General features: G+C 41.9%; 1 protein-coding gene across 1 annotated transcript in view; it reads right to left on the minus strand.

Moving 5' to 3' along the window:
* The window catches only part of DCBLD1 (discoidin, CUB and LCCL domain containing 1), a gene marked incomplete at its 5' end in the record, with an annotated part of 55,250 nt that overhangs the window by 29,249 nt on the left and 657 nt on the right, over positions 1-25,344 (minus strand). The window contains 1 exon segment of the mRNA XM_084890136.1: positions 5,623-5,835. Within this exon segment, the coding sequence (XP_084746262.1) occupies positions 5,623-5,835 (213 nt within the window).

Below are 25,344 nucleotides of genomic sequence, written 5' to 3' on the forward strand. Positions count from 1 at the left end.
AAAAAAAAAAATCAACAGACAACACATAATGTTTGGATCTAATTATGGTATGCCAGCTATGTATTATTCCAAAATACTATCACAGAAATCTTGTTGCAATTGTGAGGCAAAACACCAAGTATTATTTCCTACTTTCCCATTTCTCTTGTTCCTGGTGTAATACGAACATGAACAGTTGACTTCACATGGTTTTACTTCTTGAGTCTCTGACAATGGTTAAAGGAATATTGGGGGTGGAGGTGGAAGTGCAGGAAATGTAAAAGAACAATTCTGGAATTTCCTGATTTTCCTACAGTGCAAGCCATTTATCAGAACACCACTAATTTAACTGACTATAATTAGGTTCACTGGCCATGGTGCCTCCTTAAGCATTTTGACTAAGTATTCTGAAACCATAAATTTATACTGATACTGGGTTTGGAAGTGATTTTTCAGAAATCCATTCTACTTCTAGTATATTCCCATGGGGAAGGCCCTCAGCAGTGTTTACTTCTTCCAGCAAATGATAACCAAGAACTACAGCTCAGATCTTATGCACAAGCCTCTGATCAGATTGATGGTTGTTGCCGCACCAAATTGGGAAGGTTTAAGAGAAGGGTCTCTGAAGTCAGATGCCCAAACTTGAATCCTAGCACCAGTTAAGGAGTCATAAGCATGTCACTTGACCTTTTAAAGCTGCAGTTTCCTTATGTGTGGATATTACAAACAGGTCTCTCCCAGAGGGCTATTGTGAAGGTTAAATTAGTAGCTCTAAGGACTAAACCCAGCATATACCCTGTTTCTCCGAAAATAAGACAGCGTCTTATATTAACTTTTGCTCCCAAAGATGCGCTAGGTCTTATTTTCAAGGGATGTCTTATTTTTCCATGAAGAAGAATACGGTACACATTTATTGTTAAATGAAAATAAAGGAAATTTATTACCTGTATACAGTACGGTAGTACGGTAGTTGTCAACACAAACCAGACAAACTGTGAATCCTACAGTATCAAGAATTTACTCATTTATTCAAAGATAATCATGTCCTCATCTTCTGGAACATCATCATAACAATCCAATTCCTGAATTTCCTGGTGAATTTCTTGTGACTCCATTTCTTTCAGAATCAGTGGACCAAATCTCTAATGTTTAGCAATAGCACTGTTTTTAAATGAGTACTTCTTGTCAAGGTAGCCTGCTCACAGTGCATTTGCAATGCAACTGTCAGTGATTTTCTCCCATGAATTCTTCACCCAAGTCACAACTTCTTGCAGTTTAGGTTTCACAAAGTTTCTGAGACAGAGCCTAGAGGGGGCCTTATTTTCAGGGGGATGTCTTATATTTCACTCAGAAGGATACCTGTAAGTAGATCTTATTTTCGGAGGATGTTTTATTTTTGGGGAAACACGGTAGTATATAGTTGAATGCTTAGTTGCAGGCACCTTCTACATTATTTATAGTCTTTTCTCTATTATAGAGTCCTAAAATTTTATGTAAATCAAGTCCTTCTTTCAATGCAGTCAGGATGTTTATAGGTAGAGGAATCTTCCTGTGAATCTTCTTGCAGTGTGAACAAATCCACATTTTTAAATATGTCTGCCAAAACTGAGCTACATGCAATGTGCTTTATTAAAGGTGTACTGAGCATTTTTAATTACAAGACTACGCTATACAATAGGGGATTCTACAAAGATAAATAAAATGCAATTCCTTGCTCAAGGAACCCCTATCTGGTAGAGAAGCTAATATAATGATCTCAACCTGAGATTGGTGCTCTACTGAAGGCTTAGAAAAACAACACGAGCCTTAACTGGTTTGGCTCAGGGGGAATAGCCTCAGCCTGAGGACTGAAGAGTACGGGTTTGATTCCGTTCAAGGGCAGGTACTTTGGTTGCAGGCTCCTCCCAGGCCAGGGTCATGGTTGGGGTTCATGCAGGAGGCAACCAATTGATGTGTCTCTCTCACATCAATGTTTCTCTCTGTCTTACTCTCTCTCTTCCACTCTCCCTAAAAAAACAATGGAAAAATATCCTCAGGTGAGGATTAACACACACACACACACACACACACACACACACACACAAAACTACAACAACAACAACAACAACATGAGCCCCAGAGCCAATGACTAGAGTTGATGGATTTCAAAGAAGGTTCTAGCGTGGAAAGAACTGGATCTGCAGGCATTGTGTCATACCAACGTCCCTACATTTAAAATATGAGATAAAAGTATTTAACCTTGTTTTACTTACAACATTGAAGAGGAAAGGCTGTGAATTCATATTGAAGATCATTATTCTCGTCGTTAAAAATCTGTAGTGACTCTGCCACCCTTCCTAACCCTCTGGTAAGGTACCACAACAGATGGAGAGCTATGAATTCAGAGGTGTGTGTGTGTTTTATTGATTTTTTTTGTTTTTGTCATCACTGCTACCTGGGACCCCATTCCTGTTTTCCTGATATTTTAAGAAGATTGACTGGGTCCCAGTTTTCCCCTGGTGGGGAATTTTAGTGTTGTTCCTGGATCCCTAAAAACCTACTGGAAGAGTCTTGATGGGAACCAGGTGCTTGGCTCCTCAAGATCTTGAGAGACCTTGCTCTCACAGAACCCCTTAAACTCCCCCACTCAGGTCTCTGTGGTATTTGAAAGGGAGAGTCAGTGTCTTAACTTAGCCATCGATAGATAAGTACATTCTTCTAATTGATGCTCGAATCTGAAATATGAGCCATAATGATAATACATGACAAGCAGAATGATAATAACCCCTTCTTGCATGTGTCAGGCCTTTTCACATCAATGAGATCAAGTGCATCTTTTGCTTGATCACTGTCAAAGCTGGTGTGGGCACACCGCTTACAGTGCATTTTGCTGCCAGAGGAGTGTGAATGATAAAAAGCATGTGAAGTATATGAACCAAACATTTCAGACAATTGGCCTGGGGGTGAACCATTAAAAAAGAACTGCAAGACTTAGTGATTACAACTGCAAAACTTCAGCATATTCACAACGATTACGGCAATCACATTCCAAGGAGGTCCACTCTTGGCAGCGCTTTCAGACACCAATGCCAGAAAACATTACTCTTTTTCAAAACATTATCTGCATATTCAAAAGTTGGAGAGTGTTGAATCTTAAAATCTCTTGGCCCTGGGTTTTAACAATAAATTAGTGAAATAAATTAGTTAGTGAAAAATGAGCAATAAGTTAGTTAGTGAAAAATATTGAGCGGGATAAACTAAAATTATTCAGCTGTTTTAGCCAAACATGTAATCACAACAGCCATCAAATTCCAGAATTTCAGGAGGTATTCAAACATAAGGTCTCCCCTGTAGCACCTCAGCGGGCACCCTCTCTACCAGACCCAGGAAATGGTACCATGGGTCCCTAGGACCCTGAGCTAACGCTAGGGATCTCCCTCTAGAGTCATGCCAGCGCCTGTGGCAATGAGAGCTTCTGAGGGGCCTCCCACCCTCCCATGGAGCTGGGCAACAGCCCAGGAATGCCCACTCCCTGAGCTCGGATGCAGGACCACAAAGCACCATGCCTCCTCCTCCTTCGTGGTAGATGCCTGCACTCCTCAGGAAAGTTCAAACTGACCAGGGAACTGTTTTTTTCTTAATTGATTTTTTTTTTTTTTTTTTTTAAGAGAGAGGGGAAAGGAGAGAAACATTGATGACAGAGAAGCATCAATCACCTGCCTCCTGCACGCCCCCTACTCGGGATCAAGCTCACAACTCAGGCATGTGCTCTGACCGGGAATCAAACCGGCCTCCTCTTGGTGCATGGGTCAATGTTCAACCACTGAGCACACCAGGGCACGACCAGGAACTATTTGAACTTGGTTCACATTTATGTCTAGTTATGGTTTTGGTCCAAAGAAATCTATTTGTTGTTTATTAAGAAACATGTTTATTAAAGAAAGAACTGAAAGTAAAGCGAGGACATAAGACCCATAGTGAAACCTTCTAAAGTCCTTGCATTTTGCTATAGTTATGTTCTGACTTATTTTACTCAAAGGGTTTTTTGTTTTTTTTATCATCATAACATTATTTTATATTCATATTTTACCTAACACTATATATAGCATAAGCAACTTTCTAGATGAACAGTTTTTTAAACAAATAGCTGTTTAATATTCCTAGTAACTGTAACTTGTTTTACTTAACTGACTCCTTGTCATTGAACGTATTGATTTACTTTTAAAATCATTTATTCTCCAAGTATCTACTACATTCAAGACACTGGATTAAATATTATAAGTACTACACATATATAAATAAACAACTTTTCCCAAAATGCTCTTCAAAACCACAAAAGATGCAAACATATACATGCAACATATATGATATATGCGTGTATATACTTGCTACGTGCCCTTAAACCACTTAATTCTTTTAAAATATGCTTATATGATTGAAATATTCTAATTTCCTGTTCATGTATTCCTCTTATTGCTCACTTCTGCTCTCCTCGTCTGCTGTATTTGCCCTGGCATGACTAATCAAAAAATCTTTAAAGTACCAACAAAAGAAAATTCTCAGCATCATTAAATATTTTATTTTAAAAACATGTTCCAAGTATTAATGACACCTGCATTTGAAACAAAATTGCTATATATGTAATAGTGGGCTGGTCACCCGGAAAAGGTAATAATTTGTTGGAGTTTTCTTTAGGTGGTGGAACCAAGAGAAAGGAGGGGACATCTGGAGCCACAGGGCAGATATAAACCTTTCTTTCTGCCCTGTCTAGCTGTGCGAACCTTGGCGTTTTCCTTAAATGTCATAGTGATGCAGTTTCGTACAAAGGAGTTAATATTTGCCTCGCAGGGAGGATGTAAGGGTGCAGGAAAAATCTATGTGAGGGCCCAGCACGTACCTGGATACAAAAGACGCTGACTATGTTTATGTCTACAACTAGAGGCCTGGTGCACGAAATTCGTGCGTGGGGTTGGGGGGTCTGGGATGTCCCTCAGCCCAGCCTGCACCCTCTCCAATCTGGGACCCCTTGAGGGGATGTCCGACTGCCTGTTTAGGCCAGATCCCATAGTGAGGAAGCCTTCTGACTTTCTGACCATCCCATTCGGTAGCACAAACAACTCAAAAACAGGCTCCATCTTACCTTAGAATGGCTTCTTTTTCTCATTCTCGTTTTTCTTTCTCACAATCACTCACATGATAGATGCATTTGTTTGTTTTCCTTCCTTCCCTCCCCTCCCCACCAAGGCAAGCTCCATGGAGGAGGAACTCTGTGTATTGTTTTTTTTTTTTTGTCATTGCTATATCCCAACCCGTTTCTCACGGAGTTCCTGAACCCAGGATCACTAGTCAATAAATATTTGTCACAGGAATGAATGCACCACAGATGTTCTAGCCAAGAGCCATACATCTCCGATTCTCTTCCCAGCAAGATACACACTCAGACAAAGCTCCTGGGGCATGCACACCAGGCTAACGGTAACATCTCCTCAGATGTCTTTGTTACAGCTTATGAAGCAAATGTACCATGTGAGCTACCCCAAGAGTTTACAAAACTCAAGTTTCTCTCCTAATGTTCCCAGGCTATTTTACCAAGACACAGACAACCTCCTTCCTCCAAATTGCAAATGCTTTCATGCACGTGGAAACCTCGGTCTCTTTCCTTACCATACTTATGGGAATTGTTGGTGAAGAGGAGGTAGTCAGAAGCACAGGTCTGGGACTCAATATCCAAATCTCCTAACCTCAGAATCAACTTCTTCCCCTTCGGCACTGTGATTGTCTTCTCACACGTCGTGTGGTTGGGGTAAGTCCGTGGATAATTCTTAGATGTCATGGTGCCACTGTTCAGATAGGACACTATGTGCCCACAGCCGTCACCTGTTAAAGAAAAGGGATTTAAGAAGTAAAATTCGTTGTTCCTGAGAATTGAGAACCCAGTACAATTCCCTAGTCATGTATTTTCTTCCTTCTTTGAAAAAAAATTAAGAATAAGATTAAGTTATTACGCAGTATGGATTGTTTCACGTTAGTACATCTCTTGTTTCCCAGGTTAATCTTTGGAACAGTTCATCCAAAGATTTCGTATTAGAATGGGAAGCCAGTATTAGCAAACACATCATTTTATCGTATTACTTTTTCGAATCATCTATCTATTTGAACTGGTAGAGTGGGCCCTGGGCATTCGCAGATTTTGTGGTTTTGTCTATCAGCAAGCCAATGTCATGTAAAAATCTGCGATGGAGAAAATATTATTACTTATTTCAGAGAGTTACCATGAGGATTAAGGGAGATAACGTATGTAAAACCTGTCATTGACAGAATCTGAGATGTACGCTGAGAGGACTTGAACAGCCTGTCATTTAGCTGGGAACTAGCAATCACTCAACATTCATATCTCACTAATGACAGTTAAGATTGACGGTCCCTGATAAACTCGGGCTGCATCATCAGAGAAAGTCAAGCATCTCCTACACCGAGTGCTGGCCACACACCAGACCTGTGGGAGACACACAAAGCAGCAGTGGCTGCTGCATGGACCCGAGAGGAAAATGGGAGACAGTCACATGTGCAAATAACTGTAACACTAGATGCTTTGTGCCATATCAGAGGCTTAAACAAAGTGCTGAGGCAGACGAGAAAGAATCTCTTTTGGTGAAATATCACTAGGTCATTAAAATAACAAATTTTCCTAAGACTTCTCTGAACAAGAAAGGTCACCAATTGACCAACAAGCTGCCCTTGTAGGTTAAAGTGACCAAGTTAATCATTCCAACATCCAATGGTGTGCACACGTGGGTGCTGCAAGGCCAATGAGCATGCACTGCACTCAAACTGCAGAATGCCTGTGGTTAGCACAGCTTCACATTATACAACAACAACAAGAATTCCTACCCTGAGGGAGGGAGCAGAAGCAGAAATCATGTGGAGAAGGAACTCTGTCAGGCAGCAAAACAAGGGCTCTCCACAGAAGCCCCAACTAGGGTCCAATGGCAGCTAAAGACCAAGCAGCCTTCTCCCTTCTGCTGCCTCTTCCCTAAGCTAGAGGAGGACTCACCTGCGGGCATCCTTCATTCCACTCCATTCTTGCAGCTCAGACAATCATGGAGGCCCAGGCCAAAAGAAATATCTGGGGGTAGGCCAGGGAACCCCACTTCAGCAGACCAGGTGTAGGGAAAGGATCCACCCATTGTCCAGAAACGCCCACAAGGTTCTGAACAGCCCTGGCCAGGAGGTTGGATTGAGGGAGAATTGACCTTAAGGAGATGGGATTAGAGAATACCAGGGAAATGTGGATGGATAACTACGATGAAACTACTCTGCAACTCGGAGATCTGGGCAAAAATGGTGGGATTTTTACTGTAGGCAACAGGGACCCAAAACAACTTTTTGAGAAGAGACTTCATGAGGTATCTGAAAGAGGTATTTGAGAAAGTGGGCTAACATGGCTGGGCAGTGATAGGAATTAGAACACAGGGAGAATCTGGGTCAGAGGAGCAGTGGTAGGGCTAGAAACGAGCTAGCTAGAAGGGGAAGGAAGAGAAAGAAAATTCATCATAAAAAAAAATATGAACAGACTTGAGTTTGTGGTGGGAAAGACAAGAGGAGAAATAAACACTAAAACTTGGAGCCCAGAAATGATTAGAACACCGAGGTTAATATAGACAGAAAGGGAAGCCTGGGGAGCACACAGGTTTGGAGCAAAGGTAAACTGGTTTGTTGAATTGGAGGTGATCGCTGTATTTCTTGGGCTTTCTGGCAGTAAGTACATTACTTTCAAATCTATGCTGATAATTAAATAAAAATCATAATAGAGTGAAGCATACAATGGGGAAGCACATAATGCACAGGGTTTTCATTTAAAAAGTGAATTATTTCCTGCTTTAAAAGGCTTTCATTTAAAAAATAGTCCACTTTACAGTTTCTTATGAAAACTGGAAGACATGGTAACCAAGCCAACAGGCAATCTCAAAGAGCTAGCAATCTGGTGACTGCTCCTTTAAAAAAGACAAACGCCCAGCCTTGGGGTGTGTGGCTCAGTTGTTAGGGCAACATCCTGGTTCAATTTCTGGCCCAGGGCACATGCCTGGGATGCACAGGCTCCATCCCTGGAGGTGGGGCGTTCGGGAAGCAGCCAACTGACGTGCTCTGGCATTGATGTTTCTCTTTCTCTCTCCCTTCCTCTCTCTCTCGTAAATAAAATAAAACAAAAGAGACAGACACCCTAGCTCCCCACCAGGTCCTGGCCACTCGTTTTTGACTTGTCCCGTCCTTGGAGGCATTCATTTCGAGCACTTGAATAGAGCAGCACTAGGGTAACTGGAGTACAAACAAATGATTGTGCATGTAAATCTGCACTAACCCTTCCTAAGCCACCAAGATGCCCGCTGGTAAACATGAAATGTTACCTTCTCTTCTTGGTACAGTGAAATTCTGCTTCAATAAGAGAAGAGCAGGTGGAAACATTTTCTAGATGACACAACGAAATGATATGTGACTCAACCTACACGTGATTATTGTATTCTAAATTGTAAGTGACATGTTATGACAAAGAAAAATCCTACGGTGTCACTTCTATTCATTTTACTAGGTGCAATGATGGTATGAAAGTGAACTAAGAGATCGGTGTTTTTAGGGATGCCTACTGAGATAGGTAGGGCTGACATGACACAATGACAAAAGGTCTGTCAGGGTTTGTCTTCAAAAATGTACTTCAGCAAAATCGGGAGAGAAGGATAGGAAAACGCTGATGGTTGCTGTAGCCGGATGGTGAAGGTTCCCGAGCTTTGTTCTGTTTTGTTTTTAATTAAAATGAAAACAAATGCAGGCCAGTCTTTAAGGGAAGAGAGACAATCTTGCTTTTGTGATTAGCCTCCACCTGGTGCTGGGAGGGCTGGCGGGCAGCGAGCCACCGGGCTGCGGTGCTGGAGGTGACAGCCACCGTCCGGGGCCACCACCTGCCATCAAAGGGGGGAAGTGGAAGCGGCCCCACCGGGACTCTGCCTGCTCTGCAAAAGTGGCTGCCGCACCATGTTTACCTTTTTCTTCCCGGCAATTTAATTACCAAAACATATGATGACTAAACCATGTGTCATTTCCTCCTCGCCTTAGACTGCAAGCTCCCCGCTGGGCAGGATTTGAAGAGTCGTCCCTCCAGTGGTGGGCTTCAGTCCTGGGGTTCGCTCAGAGCCAGAGCGGGTTTGTGAGGCTGACCAACCACATTCCCCACACAGCTTATACATATAAAGCTGCAGGGGTGACGTGGAGATTTTGGGGGGGGGGGGGAACCAGCAAGCACTTACTCATATAACTTCCCAAGTGACCTCTGTATAAAATTTAAGTATTTTTTTAAAATATATTTTTAATGATTTCAGAGAGGAAGGGAGAGGGAGAGAAAGAGAGAAACATCAATGATGAGAGAGAATCATTGATTAGTTGTCTCCTGCATGCCCCCTACTAGGGATGAAGCCCACAATCCAGACATGTGCCCTTGACCGGAATCAAACTCGGGACCCTTCAGTCCGCAGGCTGATGCTCTATCCATTGAGCCAAACCAGCTAGGGCCAAAATTTAAGTATTTTAATTCTAAACATTTGGAAACAACTTAAATTGGAAAAGAACAATCAAACTATGATACCTCCAAGCAATGTCATATGAAGGAAAAGTTAGGCTCATGTTTTAGAAGACGATTTAATTTATTTTTGGAAGTCAGACCTATTGTTACGTGTGATGCTCAGAGAAGTGAAATGGCTTAAAGCCATAGAGTAGGTAGGAGGTGCAGATGCGTATGAACTCATGCTCCAGAGTCCACACGGTTAGCCAGAAGAGAAAGGCCCTGTGAGCCAAGTAACGAACTTCGGTGAGGAGCGGGGCCTCTCTGTCCCTTGGTCAGAATCTGGGCAACATCAGGGCTGAAGTATCAATGCCACGTGGCTTTTTGGATGGGCCCGGACAGGCAGCAGAAAAGGGGGCAAGCTTTTGTAGAAGACTATTTATTTTTATTTTTAAATATGTTTTATTGATTTTTTTTTTTTTTTACAGAGAGGAAGAGAGAGGGATAGAGTTAGAAACATCCATGAGAGAGAATCATCTATCAGCTGCCTCTTGCACACCCCCTACTGGGGATGTGCCCGCAACCAAGGTACATGCCCTTGACCGGAATCGAACCTGGGACCTTTCAGTCCGCAGGCCAACACTCTATCCACTGAGCTAAACCAGTTTCGGCAAAGACTATTTTTAAAACAGAATATAGAATACACACATAGACAAGAAGGAAAAAATGTTCACTTCTATGGCCTGGGATCACAAGTAATTTTTATTTTGTTTATACATTTATTTGCTATATTTCCTACAATATGAAACATTATATGTAAATAATTAAAAGTACCCTCCAAAAGTACAAAATTCACCTAATGTTCTTTATAGCATGAAAGGCTACATTCAGCATTAGCCGTATAGACACTAATATACCCAAATTATCATTAAAAACTCAGTCCACAAGTAGCGAGGGATGTGGTATCATGTAGCTCCCATTTGCAGTTGCTCACAGGAGAGGTATGTTAACAAGTCATTCCTGACAGTAAAATGACAGGCCCCAAACCAGAAACACGGGTCAATAGCTGTTCTCCAAGTGCCCTGAATGAATGAATATGCCTCTGGCTCTCTGTCTTTGCATCAGCTATTTGGGAAGTATGGATATACGAGGTATTTTTAACATAAGTCTAAAACAAATCCTAGATGCTTATCTACGTGAGTCAACCATTTATTTAGTCTACTGTAATTCCACCAAGAAAGCAAAACAATAACTTCCTTAAAAGACTATTTGCTTTTGATAAGAAATCATATTTCATTAACAGAAAAGTGAAATTAGGATATACGAAACACAGACTAAGTTCTGTAATACCACAAAGTATGATATAGAAACACACACACACACACACACACACAAACACACACACACACAAACACACACACACACTTCACTGAATTGCACCAGCTTGAAAAGTATGTGGGTGAAGTATGTAAATGAACAGTGCACAAATACCTTTACGATTAATTATTAACTAGTCCCTAAAATGAGACACCAGCCTTCAACTTTTTTTGTTAAGACCCATATGTAGAGTATAGATTTTTCATCACAACCTAAGCAAGCACACATATATCCCTATGCATAGACAACAAACAAAAGTCTAGTGTTTAATTCTTTTTATCATATGCAATACACTGCGATATTTCCTATTCTATTTCATTTTTTAATTAAAAGCATGCTGGGTGTGCCAACGGAATTGATTCCATCGCCTATTAATAAGCCTGCAGTTTGGGCAATAGTGCTCTAAAATCTAACAGAAGCGAAACCATTTCTGGAGACGTGGTTTCATTACAGTTGTATCCTTGCGCTTCTAACAATCAACTTACAACAGGTCTCAACACATACCATCATTCACGTGTGGGTGTGAGAAAATGTCTTTCCAGGTCTAAGATCTGAGCTCTTGATGACAATCTTTTCAACCACAATTATTACAGGGCTCTTTGTTCCCTGGTAAGGCGAGCAGCTTTCCCAAGGTAGTCCTACCTTCATTGTCAGCCACACTCTCTCAGGAACTTCGCTCTTCTCCGTGATGCTTAACATTTTTTTTTTTTTTTTTTTTTTTTACTTTGTGTGTTGGCTGGAAAGAAATGGAAAACCAGGGGCAGGCCTAAGTGGTTGTGTGAAAATAGTCAGACAGAAGTGATAGTAATGAAACCTCAATTTTTCGACATCTTTAGTTTTCCTGAAAGGAAAATGAATAATGCTGTGCTGAAAGAAGTTGTAGTCGTAGACCAGAAACACGGGCCAAGTTGTGCAAAAACTGTTTAAGATCTCTTTAACCTTATTCTCGCCACAAAGAGAATAGGTGCTAATGATATGACTAATCATCTAATGCAGCGTTTTTCAACCGCTGTTGTGCCGCGAGATGTTGCCTGGAGTGCCGTAGGTGCAGACAAGACAAGAATTTTATAATTTTTCACTATTTTGTTTACTTAATATTTCATAATAAAGTAATTATAAAATACTTTCTTTGTGTTTATTTGATTCCTATTCAAGAGAATTACTTTATATATAGTCAATGTAGGCACAGAGTTAAATTTTTTAACATTTTCTAATGGTGGTGTGCCTCGTGATTTTTTTCATGAAACAAGTGTACCTTTGCCCAAAAAAGGTTGAAAAACACTGATCTAATGAAGATAATACGTTTGCCTCAGCAGACGGAAGACTTTTAAGAGTAAAATAAAAGGAAACGTAAGAGACTTACTGTGCAAAGCCTCTCTGTGAAAGCCCTCATCACCACGTTTCCTCTCAGCTAAAAAATGACTTCACAGAGATCAGCGTGAATGTATGAAAACGGAGCACATCGTTCTGAGAGGTCCTATCCACAACTCCCTGCATAATGCTGGCTGTCTCCATCAGTGTATAGAGACACCCATAATTTTATTGCAAACATGTTAGAGTACATGCACACCTAATGGGAGAAATCTCAACACCTAGCTTAATGCTATTCTTTAATGTGCTATCAGAAAAAACCAGTGAAAACTCTCAAGTTCTTGGCCACACTCCAGTCTTGTGATTCCGGCTGAGGTGGCTGTGGGTGTGGGGGAAGAGGGTTTCTCATTTCATAAGTTATTTCATACACTTGGGAGGGGTCAGCAACAATGGTTCTCACAATGGGTTCCCGCACGGCCTTGCCCAGCACTGACTTTGCGGCCTTGGGTGAGTCCCTTTCCCTCTCGACGCTTTCACTCATCATCTGTAATAGAGAGACAACTCACAGGGTCATCATGACATTCAGTGAGATCATGATGATCAAGTATTGAGCATAGAGGCTAGCACATAGTAATAATTCGATATATTTTTATTTTAAAATACTACACATATTAAAGTATCAAGAAACTGCTTTGAATTGGCTGGCTTTATCCAAATTTCATCACCTATTGGTTCTGTGAGCTTCAAAGGTTACCCACGTAGTGTGTATCCATAACTGGGTGTAGCAAAGATAAATGAGTCTGTGTGTAAAGTGCCCTGAGTTGCCTGAAAGGCGGATCAGAATGGATCCCGTGCTATTTATTGAGAGCCTGCCCATTGCTGAGCCAGCATCAGCTAACGTGGGCACTGTGAACTCCTAAATCCTAACAGGAGTTTCACAGGTCAAGCTCTCATCTCCAAAAGACAGCTGCGGGTAAGAAAGCTCACAAAATCCTACCTTTTTCTGTTCCACAGGACAGCTCAAAGCCTGGCAGGGCCCATAACGCTCTCTTAGGGGTTACAGTTTGCGATATTCCCAGGGGACTCTTTCCTCAATGGGCATCACCAGGGAGTTGTGTTCTGTGGGACACACTGGCCAGTTCCTGGGCTAGTCACTCAAAAGTGGGACACACTGAGATTCCATGAGGCTTCTGGGGTGAAAGATTGTACATGGAGAAGTGTCCTTCGGCCTTTAGACTTCTAGGAACAATACTGAAATGGTACTATATGATTCTGATATTCAAAAGAAGACTGCATACAGTTGTTATTAAGTTACAAGTGCTGGGGGGGGGGGCATTGCAACAAATCTGACACATTGGATGAGAGGAGTTTCATAACTTTACAGATGAAAACTTAAAAAAAAAAAACTTGTTTGTACAGCAAAACAAGTCTAAGACAGCTGATTTATCTCTGTTGAATAGATCCTTAGCACAAGGAAGTTGAAGAAAAGTGGCTGCTGACCTTTCCTAATAATGCCAGGATGTTGATGCAATGTCCAAGCTGCAATTGTGAAGTTGATGATAAATATGGGAGAAATCTTTCCTGTCCCTACAATATGCTATGTTTCCTAATCTTGCTTCCATGTTAAACATGCATATTGCCATTATTCAGATAGTAGAGGCCCAGTGCACGCATTCGTGCACAGGTAAGGGTCACTCGGCCTGGCCGGTGATCCAGGCCTATCAGGGGGGCCGGCTGGTGAGGGGGAGGGATCATAGAGGAAGTTGGCCTGCTGGCCCCCCTATTGGGGCCAGTCAGGGGGGAAGGTGCCCAGGAGGTTGGCTGTGGAGTTCACTGACCACCAGGGGGCAGCTCCTGTGTTGAGTGTGCTCATAGCAACTGGCCAACCTGTTGTTCAGGTGGTTTGGTCGTAATGGTCCCTTAGGCTTTTATATATATAGATATATAACTTAATATTGACTTTTCTATCTCGAGTCCAAAAAGTCCAATATGACCAAGTATAAACAAAGTTAATCTGAGTTTTAAAAGTTAAACCTGTAAGCATTTCTCTCTTTCATACACACATATCATTTCAGTTTCACAAATACATTTTTCAAAAAAAATCAGTAAGAACCAAAAAGTTATTAGAACAGAAAAAAAAATTCATGAAACTGTGAAAGGGCTCTTTCTTACTAATCCTTAGCATTTATCCAAGCACTTACTGTAAAAGGTGACAGATACAAAGCATCCTAAAATTTTTACATTATCTTATTTAATTCAGGATGACTGCATTTGGTAGATAACATTATTAGTTTCCTTTTTAAAAATATATATTTATTTTATTGATTTTTTTTTTTTTACAGAGAGGAAGGGAGAGGGATAGAAAGTTAGAAACATCGATGAGAGAGAAACATCCATCAGCTGCCTCCTGCACACTCCCTACTGGGGATGTGCCCGCAACCGAGGTACATGCCCTTGACCGGAATCGAACCTGGGACCTTTCAGTCCACAAGCTGATGCTCTATCCACTGAGCCAAACCGGTTTCGGCTTAAGTTTCCTTTTTAAAATGATAAAATATTTCATATAGACCTGTATATATACACACATACATAACATACCTATATTCGTAAGATATACATATCTCAAACATCCAAGTATATACTAGTATATATATAGCCCATAGCTTATAAGGCTCAAACTTTCATCATCACATGACTCTCCCGTTTTCTGAGCTGTCTCTGTGAAGAAGCTGAGGCTCTGAAAGCTGAGTGACTCAGCCCCGGTGAATGAGCTGGCATATGAACCCAGCCTGTCTGACTCCGTCCATGAACTCCATTGCCGTGCTCTAAGGCTGCCACTGTCAGAGTCATCCTTCTCAGAGGTGAAGAAACTGAGGCAGAGAGATTTAAGACATTGCCTGAGTTCACACAGCTACTGAAAAGCCCCACAGGTATTAAAACCCACATTACAGTTATTTATTTATAGTCCTACTCTTTTTGCCTCAAAATTAACATGAGGAAAGTAACTAATTTAGTTTCTTATAAAATTTATGATTATGAGAAATTTCATCTCCCTCTTTTTAATTATTTAAGTAAGCACTCTTTACTAGACTATTAAGGGAGCAGTCTAATGAGAAGTGCCTGTTGTACCTCTTGCAAAGGTGGTTCACTTTGCTTAGCATCAATGTGGCTCCTAAAAAGTGCTCCACAACTGAAGGTTTCAGTAAACAAAAATGCTGCTTTTCAAATTTCCGTGGGCAGGCCAGTCACCTGGGGATCTTGTTAGAATGAAAGGCATGGAACTGTCCAAAGTTCTTGGTCATGACTGTTCTGTTGGTCCCTGTAAGATACACTCTGAGTAGCAAGAGACTAAAAGAACCCTCATTTTTTTTTTATTGGGATCGCTTTCAAAATGAAAGTTCCTTGAGATATCATTTTATTTTAATGTCTATTCCTAAAACTGGAACATATCTATATATTTTCAATTCTCTGACCCTTACTTTCACAATAGATCTCATTTATAAGACTAGGACAGGCAATATGTTTCAGAATCCATATGTAGGGTGTGATTTCTGACACCTGGACAAAAATGTCAATTTAGAAATTATTAGAGCATATGGTGGAAAATACAAAAAAACAGGATGAGAAGGTTTGTGAACATACATGTATGCTCCATATATAAGGAAAAAGCAATGAGTGTTTATTGACCAGAAAATAACAAATCTCTGTTGGGAGAGAGATGGTAGTTTATCCTACATGCAATGAAGCATGAAATGTAATATGAGAGAGAAAAAACAGACCTTAGAAAACTCATACCACATTCCACAGTCCTGAAAATTGTACTACTTTTGCACATTCTGCATTGCTGAATTTATCACAGTCCTATAAGAACACATGGCTAGCTACTAACTGGAATTTGAAAAGGGCATAATATTTCAGTGGCAAATGTGATCATTTCTTAGAGAAATCAAAGACTGTTAATTTAAAACTTCACAGCATAAATTATGTTCCTCCAAGACTTTTCTTTAACTCGATCTCTCCTGGAATGAACTTCCTTGAAGATGAAGAGCAGGAGACCATCCATAAAACACTTAGAATTGAAGAACACCTACCTGCATCCATCCCACTGGGATGTGCAATGTGAATGTGACTGGACTGATTGAATCTCTCTAAATCTCAGTTCCCTCAATAGCTCTCAAAATTGTTGATATTAAATCGGACGAAAAAAAGAAAAACAACCACTTGATAAATCAAAGTATATATAAAGATAGATTCTTAAATTGTTATTTACATACAAAACTCTGATTGAACATGGAATAATGATCAAAGGATGTTTAAGCTTTCATTGCATGAAATGTTGATGGGTAAGAGTAGTTTACTAAGAGATTATTATCCCACAGATGACTTGTGGGAGAGAAGGGCAAGCTGTTACTTCCTGCTTGAAGTCACTGATCATTTTTAGCATCATTAAAGCTGGGTCAATAATAATCCAATCTAATGAAAGAGTAATATACAAATTAATGATCACTCTGCTACACCCACAAGCCATGCCCACCAGCCAATCAGGAGTGAGTATTCAAATTAGCCCAACCAAGATGGCTACAGCCACAGAGTGAGCAGGAGGCTTGGGTTTCCCTGGCAATGGAGGAAGCCAAGCTTTCCGCACACTCTGGTGGGCCCAGGCCTCCACTAAAGGGTACAAAGTTTCAATTATAGAAGATAAGTAAATCCCAACAAAAATGGCAGCAGCCACAGAGTTGGAGAGAGCAGGAGGCTTGAGTTGCCCCCAGCGATGGAGAAAGCCAAGCTTCCACAACCCTGGCCTGCGTTACCCTCGGCTCAAGGCTACAAAGTTTCAATTATAAAAGATAAATAAATCCCAACAAAAATGGCTCTGGCCATGGAGCAAGCAGAAGGCTTGGCTCCGCTCAAGGCTACAAAGTTTCAATTATAGAAGATAAATAAATCCCAGATACCTGGGCCTCTGCTTGGGTCACTGGGAGGCATGGCACATGACTTTTCAGTTGCAATACATTTTATTTTTTAAAAATATATTTTATTGATATTTTACAGAGAGGAAGAGAGAGAGAGATAGAGAGCTAGAAACGTCGATGAGAGAGAAACATCGACCAGCTGCCTCTTGCACACCCCCTACCGGGGATGTGCCCGCAACCAAGGTACATGCCCTTGACCGGAATCGAACCCGGGACCTTTCAGTCCACAGACGGACGCTCTACCACTGAGCCAAACTGGTTTCAGCAGTTGCAATATATTTTAAATACTTGCAAATCACCACAGGCCCCTTGCCCAGGCCACCCCATGCCCCAAGGGAATCCCTACCCTGATCCACGATACCCTTTAGGGCAATCCAGCTTGCCCCCACCTGTGCACCAGGCCTCTATTCTATCTAATAAAAGAGTAATATGCAAATTGACCATTATTCCAACACATAAGATGGCTGCCCCCATGTAGACACAAGATGGCCACCACAAGATGGCCAGCAGGGGAGGGCAGTAGGGGTGACAGGCCTGCAAGGGAGGGCAGTAGGGGTGACCAGGCCAGCAAAGGAGGGAAGCTGGGGATATCCGGGCCTGCAGGGAAGGTAGGTGGAGGGAGCCAGGCCTACAGGTGAGGGCAGTTAGGGGCAAACAGGCTGGCAGGGGAGCAGTTAGGCATCAATCAGGCTGGCAGGGAAGTGATTAAGGGGTGATCAGGCTGACAGGCAGAAGTGGTTAGGGGTAATCAGGAAGGCAGGCAGGCGAGCATTTGGGAGCCAGCAGTCCTGGATTGCGAGAGGGATGTCCGACTGCCCGTGTTTCCTACCTATAAGGTAAGGGGGTCTCAAAAGATTTTCAGAGCCTTGTGAGCTAGGAGGACAGCAGGTTCAGAGCATTTCTCTATCTTTTATTTTATTCTCTTGGCAAAGCAGGGACTTCCTGGGGGTGGGGTGGGGGGGAGGAAGGAGGAGGAGGAAAGAAGGAGGGAGGAAGGAAAGGAAGAAGGGAGGAAGGGAGGGAGGGACGGGGGGGGGGGGGCAATTCTTGCTCCATGTAATTCCCCAAATAAGCAATCTCCATTCTAAATTCCTGGCCTGGGAGAAGGAGCAATTCAATAAACAGATCTCAAATTCCCGTGGTCCCACGGGCTAAGGAAGTCTCAAAAGTGCCCTTCTTTGGGCTGAAATCAACCACATTGTAATCTCAGGTGAGCTTGCTTTTGTGAATGGCAATACAAAGGCTGAATTAAATCCATTCAGCCATTTAAAAATTAATTAACAACCCAAAGAGTTGTTTACCTATTTTTCCCTGTAGGAAACTTTCTGCACGGGTAATTCAAATATAAGCAGATTTCATAAGTTTTAATATCACCTTGTTCTCTGTCAGAAATAAGAGTGAAATAGCGTTTTGTTTTCCTTTTTTCAAGAAGAGAGTGCCCCATAAATATCATTTACCTTCGACCTTTATGCACAGCCACTGAACACACTCAATCCTGAAACAGAGCCAGATGCTGCTGTTTCCAAGCGCTTGAATTTTGTGATGAAAGAAAAGAAAAAACTGTTCGTTCCCTTCCAGTAAAATGCAAATATGTTGAACGTTGACTAAAAAGGCTACAAATCGTGCTTGTAATTTGAGTTGGAAAATGCTGAGTATAAAAACAAATGCGGTTCTCGATAAAGATAAACTCTGGTCTAACCAAGGACAAGTTGACCCCATTAAATATAAATTAAGAATCTCATCCAAGAAGGAACAAGAAATACATATTACCTTACTAATACTTAGTGCATTTAAAGTTAAACTTAATACTTTCTCAAAAAAAAAAAAAAAAGAGAGAGAGAGAGAGAGACAGACAGATAGACAGACAGACAGACAAGCAAATTATTTCTGACTTCATAAGCAAAGAAGTGTTATTTGACTCATATAAAGACACGAATCTTGAGAAGATGGCCAAACAAAAGTCTCACTTTCACACTGGATATCCCTCAGTCACAATAAATTACTTAAAAGTGAGTTCTTGGTTTATCTGAAGGCTAATTGTTAAAATAAATATAAACTTGGAAATTTTTCCCAATAGTATGGTGAAAAGCTTTCAATAAAATGTTAATAAAAGCATGCAGACATTACATAGTAGAGTATGCAGGTATTAGTATTACTGTTGTATTTATACCTTACACATATTTACATGTATAACTTGTCTACCTAATATTTAATAAAAATAAACAGTAGACATATATATAACTGTCTACCTAATACTTAATGAAAACAAATAGTATGTGTGTGCTATGTTTATTTGTTGTGGTGAAATATATTTGTGTGTGTGCATGCGCACACCAAAAAAAAACATGTCTTCAGTGATTCTCTGTATAACATCTTTTTTGCAGGATTATCTTCTATCGGGATATCATTTTTCAATACCCTGCTTGCTCCACAACTGCTCTGCCTTGAAAGCATTACGAAGATCTTTGGGAAAGCAGATGGGAAAGAAATCTCCATCCTCAAAGAATTTTATTTGTGTGTGTGTGTGTATTTTTTTTTTTCCAAAGAGCCTGCATGACTTATCCAAAGTCATATAACTCTTTTTTTAAAAAAATATATATATTTTATTGATATTTTACAGAGAGGAAAGGAGAGGGATAGAGAGTTAGAAACATTGATGAGAGAATCATCGATCAGCTGCCTCTTGCACACCTCCTACTGGGGATGTGCCTGCAACCCAGGTACATGCCCTTGACCGGAATTGAACCCAGGACCTTTCAGTCCGCAGGCTGACGCTCTATCCAATGAGCCATGTGTGTATATTTTTTTAAAGCGCTCCAGTGTAGCTTTATTAGAAGGGAGAGATGGGGTAACATGGAGCCAATTAGCTTTTACCTTGTTTCAATGTTCTTTCCAGCTTTTCCTACACACACACACACACACACACACACACACACACACAAATCTACCTTACCTAACATTACCATATATGAGACACAGGCTTTCTGCAAACATAGAGTATACTGTCACCCAGCATGTAGTTCCCAAGGAGACAGCTCATAAAAACTAGATTAATAGATATTGTAAGCATTAGGAAGATAGAAATGGCGGTAAGTAGTCAAGGCTCACAGGACAATAAGGCGTAATATAGTGCTAATGTCACAAAGGTCCAAACACTGCCCACAAATGACCTTCCAGGTAAAACAGGCCCCTAATGGCCTCAGTGTATAAGCATCTGATCTTAGGGGATCACTGACCCACCTGGTGTGACTCAGTCTGCCACCTGCTCCTCTCTTCTTAAGACTGCCAGCACCTACCTCAGGGCAGCTTCCGGTGTTGCTGGTAAAAGAGGCTCAGAGATTCCCAACCCTTATCAGAGATGAATTTAGGTATTTTATTGGAAACATGTGCATTGTTTCCCAGAACATCACTGTAGTAAGTATGCAGTTTCTCTGCAGACAGCTCAGTGAATGTCACCTTTCACCCATTCTCTGAAACCTCAACCACAGCATTCATGCGCTCATGCAGGAAACAATTATCTACCAGGCACTGTACCAGGTACCGGTGGGGACTTAACTAGTAGAAAAACCCTCCGTTATGTCTCTGTCTCGTGGATCTTCTAGACTCTCTCACACCCACCCCCAAAATAAAACTTCTTCAACTCCCACTGAAAGGCAAGGCTTGCCGTTGGTTCCGGATTCATACTAGAGCTCCCGGTGAAAATTTATTTCCACATCAGGTTAGAAACCACCATTTCATCTGCATCAGTTCAATCTCTCCCTTTTCCCCGCCCCCCAAGGCAAACAGCTATTTTGTTATATATACAGGGCCGAGAATGAACATCTGGAAGATGACATCAACATGACTTTTCAGTTGCAAACACGCAAAATTACTTCTAGTCTAATGGAAGGGGGAAGGGGAAAGGAGATAGGAAGGGGAGCAACCTGAAAGCTTGACAATATTTTCCTTCCATCCTCAGTGTCAGACTTTGAATACAGCAGAATGAATTCCTCTATTTTAAGTCCTTATTTTCAGACTTTTTATTTACAAACAACAGTTGGACGAGATATATTTGACTTCAGGTTTTGATTCTCATCTAGAGTCACCCTAAGTCTTTAACAACAGAGCAGCAACTGTGCTTTCACTGCCTTCTCACCCCATCCTCACTGAGCACCTGCCCACCCACCACTGGACACGCATCCGGAGGGAGTCCAGTGAGCCGCCTACGGCTCTACAGCACTTAAAACACAGCCGGACTTCAATACCAGTTCCACCAGGCACTGCCTGAGTGACAAGGCAAGTGGCTTAACAGCCTATAGGCCTGTTTCCACTACTGAGCACTCATCCCTGTTGGGTGACCATCACGTGCTGGCCACTGTTCAAACTACACAGCTCTTCACGGACCTTGTATTCTTATAAGGGAAATACAGACAACTGAAACAGAAGTATCAATGATACACTCCGCTGAAAAAGGATGAAGGCTCCAGAGAAAACTGAAAGCAGGGAAGGGAACATGGAGTTCTGGGGATGGCAGGTGGGTTACAGGTGGTGAGGGATATCCTCCCCAAGGAGGCAACACCTGAGCAAAGACTGAGGAGGAAAAGCTGTCTGGGTATTTGGGGCGAGATGGTTCCAGGCAGAGTGAACAGGACATAAAAGGCTTTGAGGTAGAAGGGTGCTAATGCCTTTGAGGAACAGCAAGAAAGCTGGTATGACTGGAAGTATGAGTAAGTATACTGAAGAACGGGGTACAAGAGGCAGTGAGGGAGGCAGAAAAAAGGCGCCCCCCCCATATTTATCCTATTAATAGTAATAAACAGCCGTGAAAAATAAAATAGCCCTGACTGGTTTGGCTCAATGGATAGAGCATCAGCCTGCGGACTGAAGGCTCCCAGGTTCGACTCAGGTCAAGAGCATGTACCTTGGTTGTGGGCACATCCCCAGTAGGGGTTATGCAGGAGGCAGCTGATGTTTCTCTCTCATCAGTGATTCTAACTCTCTATCCCTCTCCCTTCCTCTCTCTAAAAAATCAATAAAAAATATATTTAAAGAAAAGTAAAATAGTTGGCATTTACTATGTACTAACTGCAAGTCCAGGTGGATTTAGGTGTGTTATCCCCTTAAAAATGCAAAACAATAGGTTACTTTATTATGTATAGAGTTGACTTCATGCTAGAATACACATAGCAGAGAGTCCAAAACTCTATAGAAAATATCTCCCTGAAAAAGTTTTTTTTCCCTGCCTTAACATGATTAAAACCTTTGCTAAATGCTGCAATTAATTTAACTTCCTCATGCATCTTAAAAGTAACAATTCCTTATAAATGTCAGATGCATTGCTCATTTCCATGTTATGGTTTTCCTATATGATTTTCAAATCTGTGTCACTACCACGCGGTTAAAGCATTCACTTGAATGCAGTGAGAAGTTGATAGCTTGGGACCCTATTCAGAGTCCAAATCGGGTTTGAACAACATCCTTGGATTTGTTTAATGAATCCTTTAACATAAAGTCTTTTCTGAAGTATCTGGTACAATTCAATGTTTGAGTGTTGCAAATCTCATCTCCTAGAGGCAGGGGTACACGTTGTTCCCTGGCCTGCTCCTTCTTTCTGCTGAGCTTTCACTTACAAGGCACCCTCCCCTGTGGAAAGAGGCACGCCGAGAGAGCTTGCTAAACAACATTAATTAGTGTGAGCCTCAGACGTGCCCTCATCAAGAACCTCAGTGGGCATCTCATTACTCAGTTTCCACTAATTAGAAAGTAATTTGAAAATGTCTCCCAAACACAACAAGACTGCTCAGCTCAACCCAGCAAGCATCTATGGAGCCCCTCTGTCGGATACTGGGAAGGTAAAGACAGTGCTGGCTGCTCCCCTCAGGAATTTACAGTCTGCACCGCTGATAGGATCTCCGACCTTGGAGGTGAAGGGAAGTCTGGGCAAGTGCACACAATGACACAGAAGGTGCCAGAATAAACGTGTGCCTGACTTTGAAAGAAGTCACTCACCAAAAAAACAACAAAATAAAAAAACAGCAGGCATCAGCTGCCCCGTGTCTAGCCAAATATAAAGGAGTGATGACTTAAGGACAGACTTTCTCATATTCCAGTATGAAACTGTCTCTGACACAGATGGTAGCACTTTACCGTGACCCTAACATTATAAAGTTGTTTCTGCCATCCCAAAGCTGATTTGAATCAGAATTACCTGGGGGGACTTATTAAAAGCACCGTTCCCAGGCCCCACCCATGGGAAATTCTGATTCACAGTGTGGTGTTGGGGCTTTTATAAAGCCTGGGGAGAGAATGGGGAAGCTGGCAGGTTGAGGAGGCAAGAAGCACCAGACTAAGCTGACTCCGAGAACAATGATGGCAAAACGTAATAAATGGTGTCTTCTGGCCAAAAACAGACAGTTATGCTAAGCCTGCCCTTTGATCTTCTAAACGCCGAGAGCACTCCTGTCACTTAGGACCCCATCCAGCTGCATAGCCAGCAACATATCTCAAGACCTAAAATGGGTGTGCATGTTTCAGTTTATGGGAACTTGAAAAATAAGTGACTGTGGCCTAATTAGAAAAACCACAAGTGAAAAGAAATATGCAAAAAATTCACTGGCAATGCAATGCAATGCCTCTTCACTCAAGAGGTATCAGAACCTGAGTTCTTAGATTTTTAAAAAATTAATATATATATATATATAAATAATTGATTTCAGAGAGAAAAGGAGAGAGATAGAAGCATCAATGATGAGAATCATTGATCGGCTGCCTCCTGCAGGTCCCCTACTGGAGATCGAGCCCGCAACCCAGGCATGTGCCCTTGACCGGAATCGAACCTGGGACCCTTTAGTCCGCAGGCCCAGGCTCTATCCACTGAGTCAAACCAGCAAGGGCAGATTTATTTATTTGTTTGAGTAAATGCCCCAATCTAAGTTTTTACTTTAATATATATATATATATATATATATATATATATATATATATATATATATATACATACATATATATTATTGATTTTTTACAGAGAGGAAGGGAGAGAGATAGAGAGTAAGAAACATCAATGAGAGAGAGATATCGATCAGCTGCCTCCTGCACACACCCCCACTGGGGATGTGCCCACAACCAAGGTATGTGCCCTTGACCGGAATTGAACTTGGGACCCTTCAGTCCCCAGGCTGACGCTCTATCCACTGAGCCAAAGCGGTTTTGGCTAAGTTTTACCTCCTTTGTCAATGAACATCTACACCTTTACTGAGTCTGTTGGCATCCTACATATATAGGCTGTTTCATTGAAAATCAAATGGCAATATCTTCTTCCTCTAATAACTGCAGCAGACTCAGGCTTGAAGCTGAGCCATCACACTGGCCAGCAGAGAATGGCTCTACAAAGTGCCCGGTTAGCAGCCCAGCCTGGAGGGCCCGCTAAGCCTGAAGCCGCCTTAGGAAAGCTGGGTGACAGTGCGGCCAGCTGAGGATGGGGACACATCGCTAGGCGGGTTCACAAATGTGCAGTGTCAAACGTGCGTCTTCAAAAAGGAGCCTGAGAAACATTTTTCCATACTTAAACCACCCATCATCAAAATCCCACATAGGTATTAACATGTCACGATATGTCTAGCATTCTGCTATCGTGACAAGACAGATCTCATCTAAACTTTAATCTTAAAAAGAAAAAAGAAAAAAGGTATGTAACCAACCTTAGTAACCACTACCAACATCTTGGGTCTCCATGTTTCAGACTGGGAATGGATGGATACACGGTTCAGTGGGGCGGGAGGCACGGGGTGCAATCCTGGGTTAAGTTTTGATTCTTTTCTCATTTGAAAACATGGGGAGTGGGGTAGGGAAGCTGTCAAAATATTCTGGACGAATTCGGCGCTATTCAATAACGGCCCTTACACAGGGCAGAAGTGGGGGGCGGGGGGCCAAGAACTTAAAAACTCCCCAATAAGTCGCTCCTTGCTATCTATCAATAAATTGCTAATTCACAAAGATTTGCCTGGACTGGTAAACGGGTTGCTGCTTTGACCTGGTGGAAATGCAGGGGGAAATTCGGCTGTGGGTTCCTTAGGTCCAGCTGGAAGCCAGGAACCAGGTGCTGAGAAAGGCCAGCCTGGCGGGGAACTGACAAGGAGCCAAACCCCGCGAATCCACCTGGGGCGCAGGCAGCACACCGGGACGGCGCGGCGCAATCGG

This window comes from Pipistrellus hanaki, assembly GCF_964339955.1.
Source record: "Pipistrellus hanaki genome assembly, chromosome: 7".
NCBI lineage: Eukaryota > Metazoa > Chordata > Mammalia > Chiroptera > Vespertilionidae > Pipistrellus > Pipistrellus hanaki.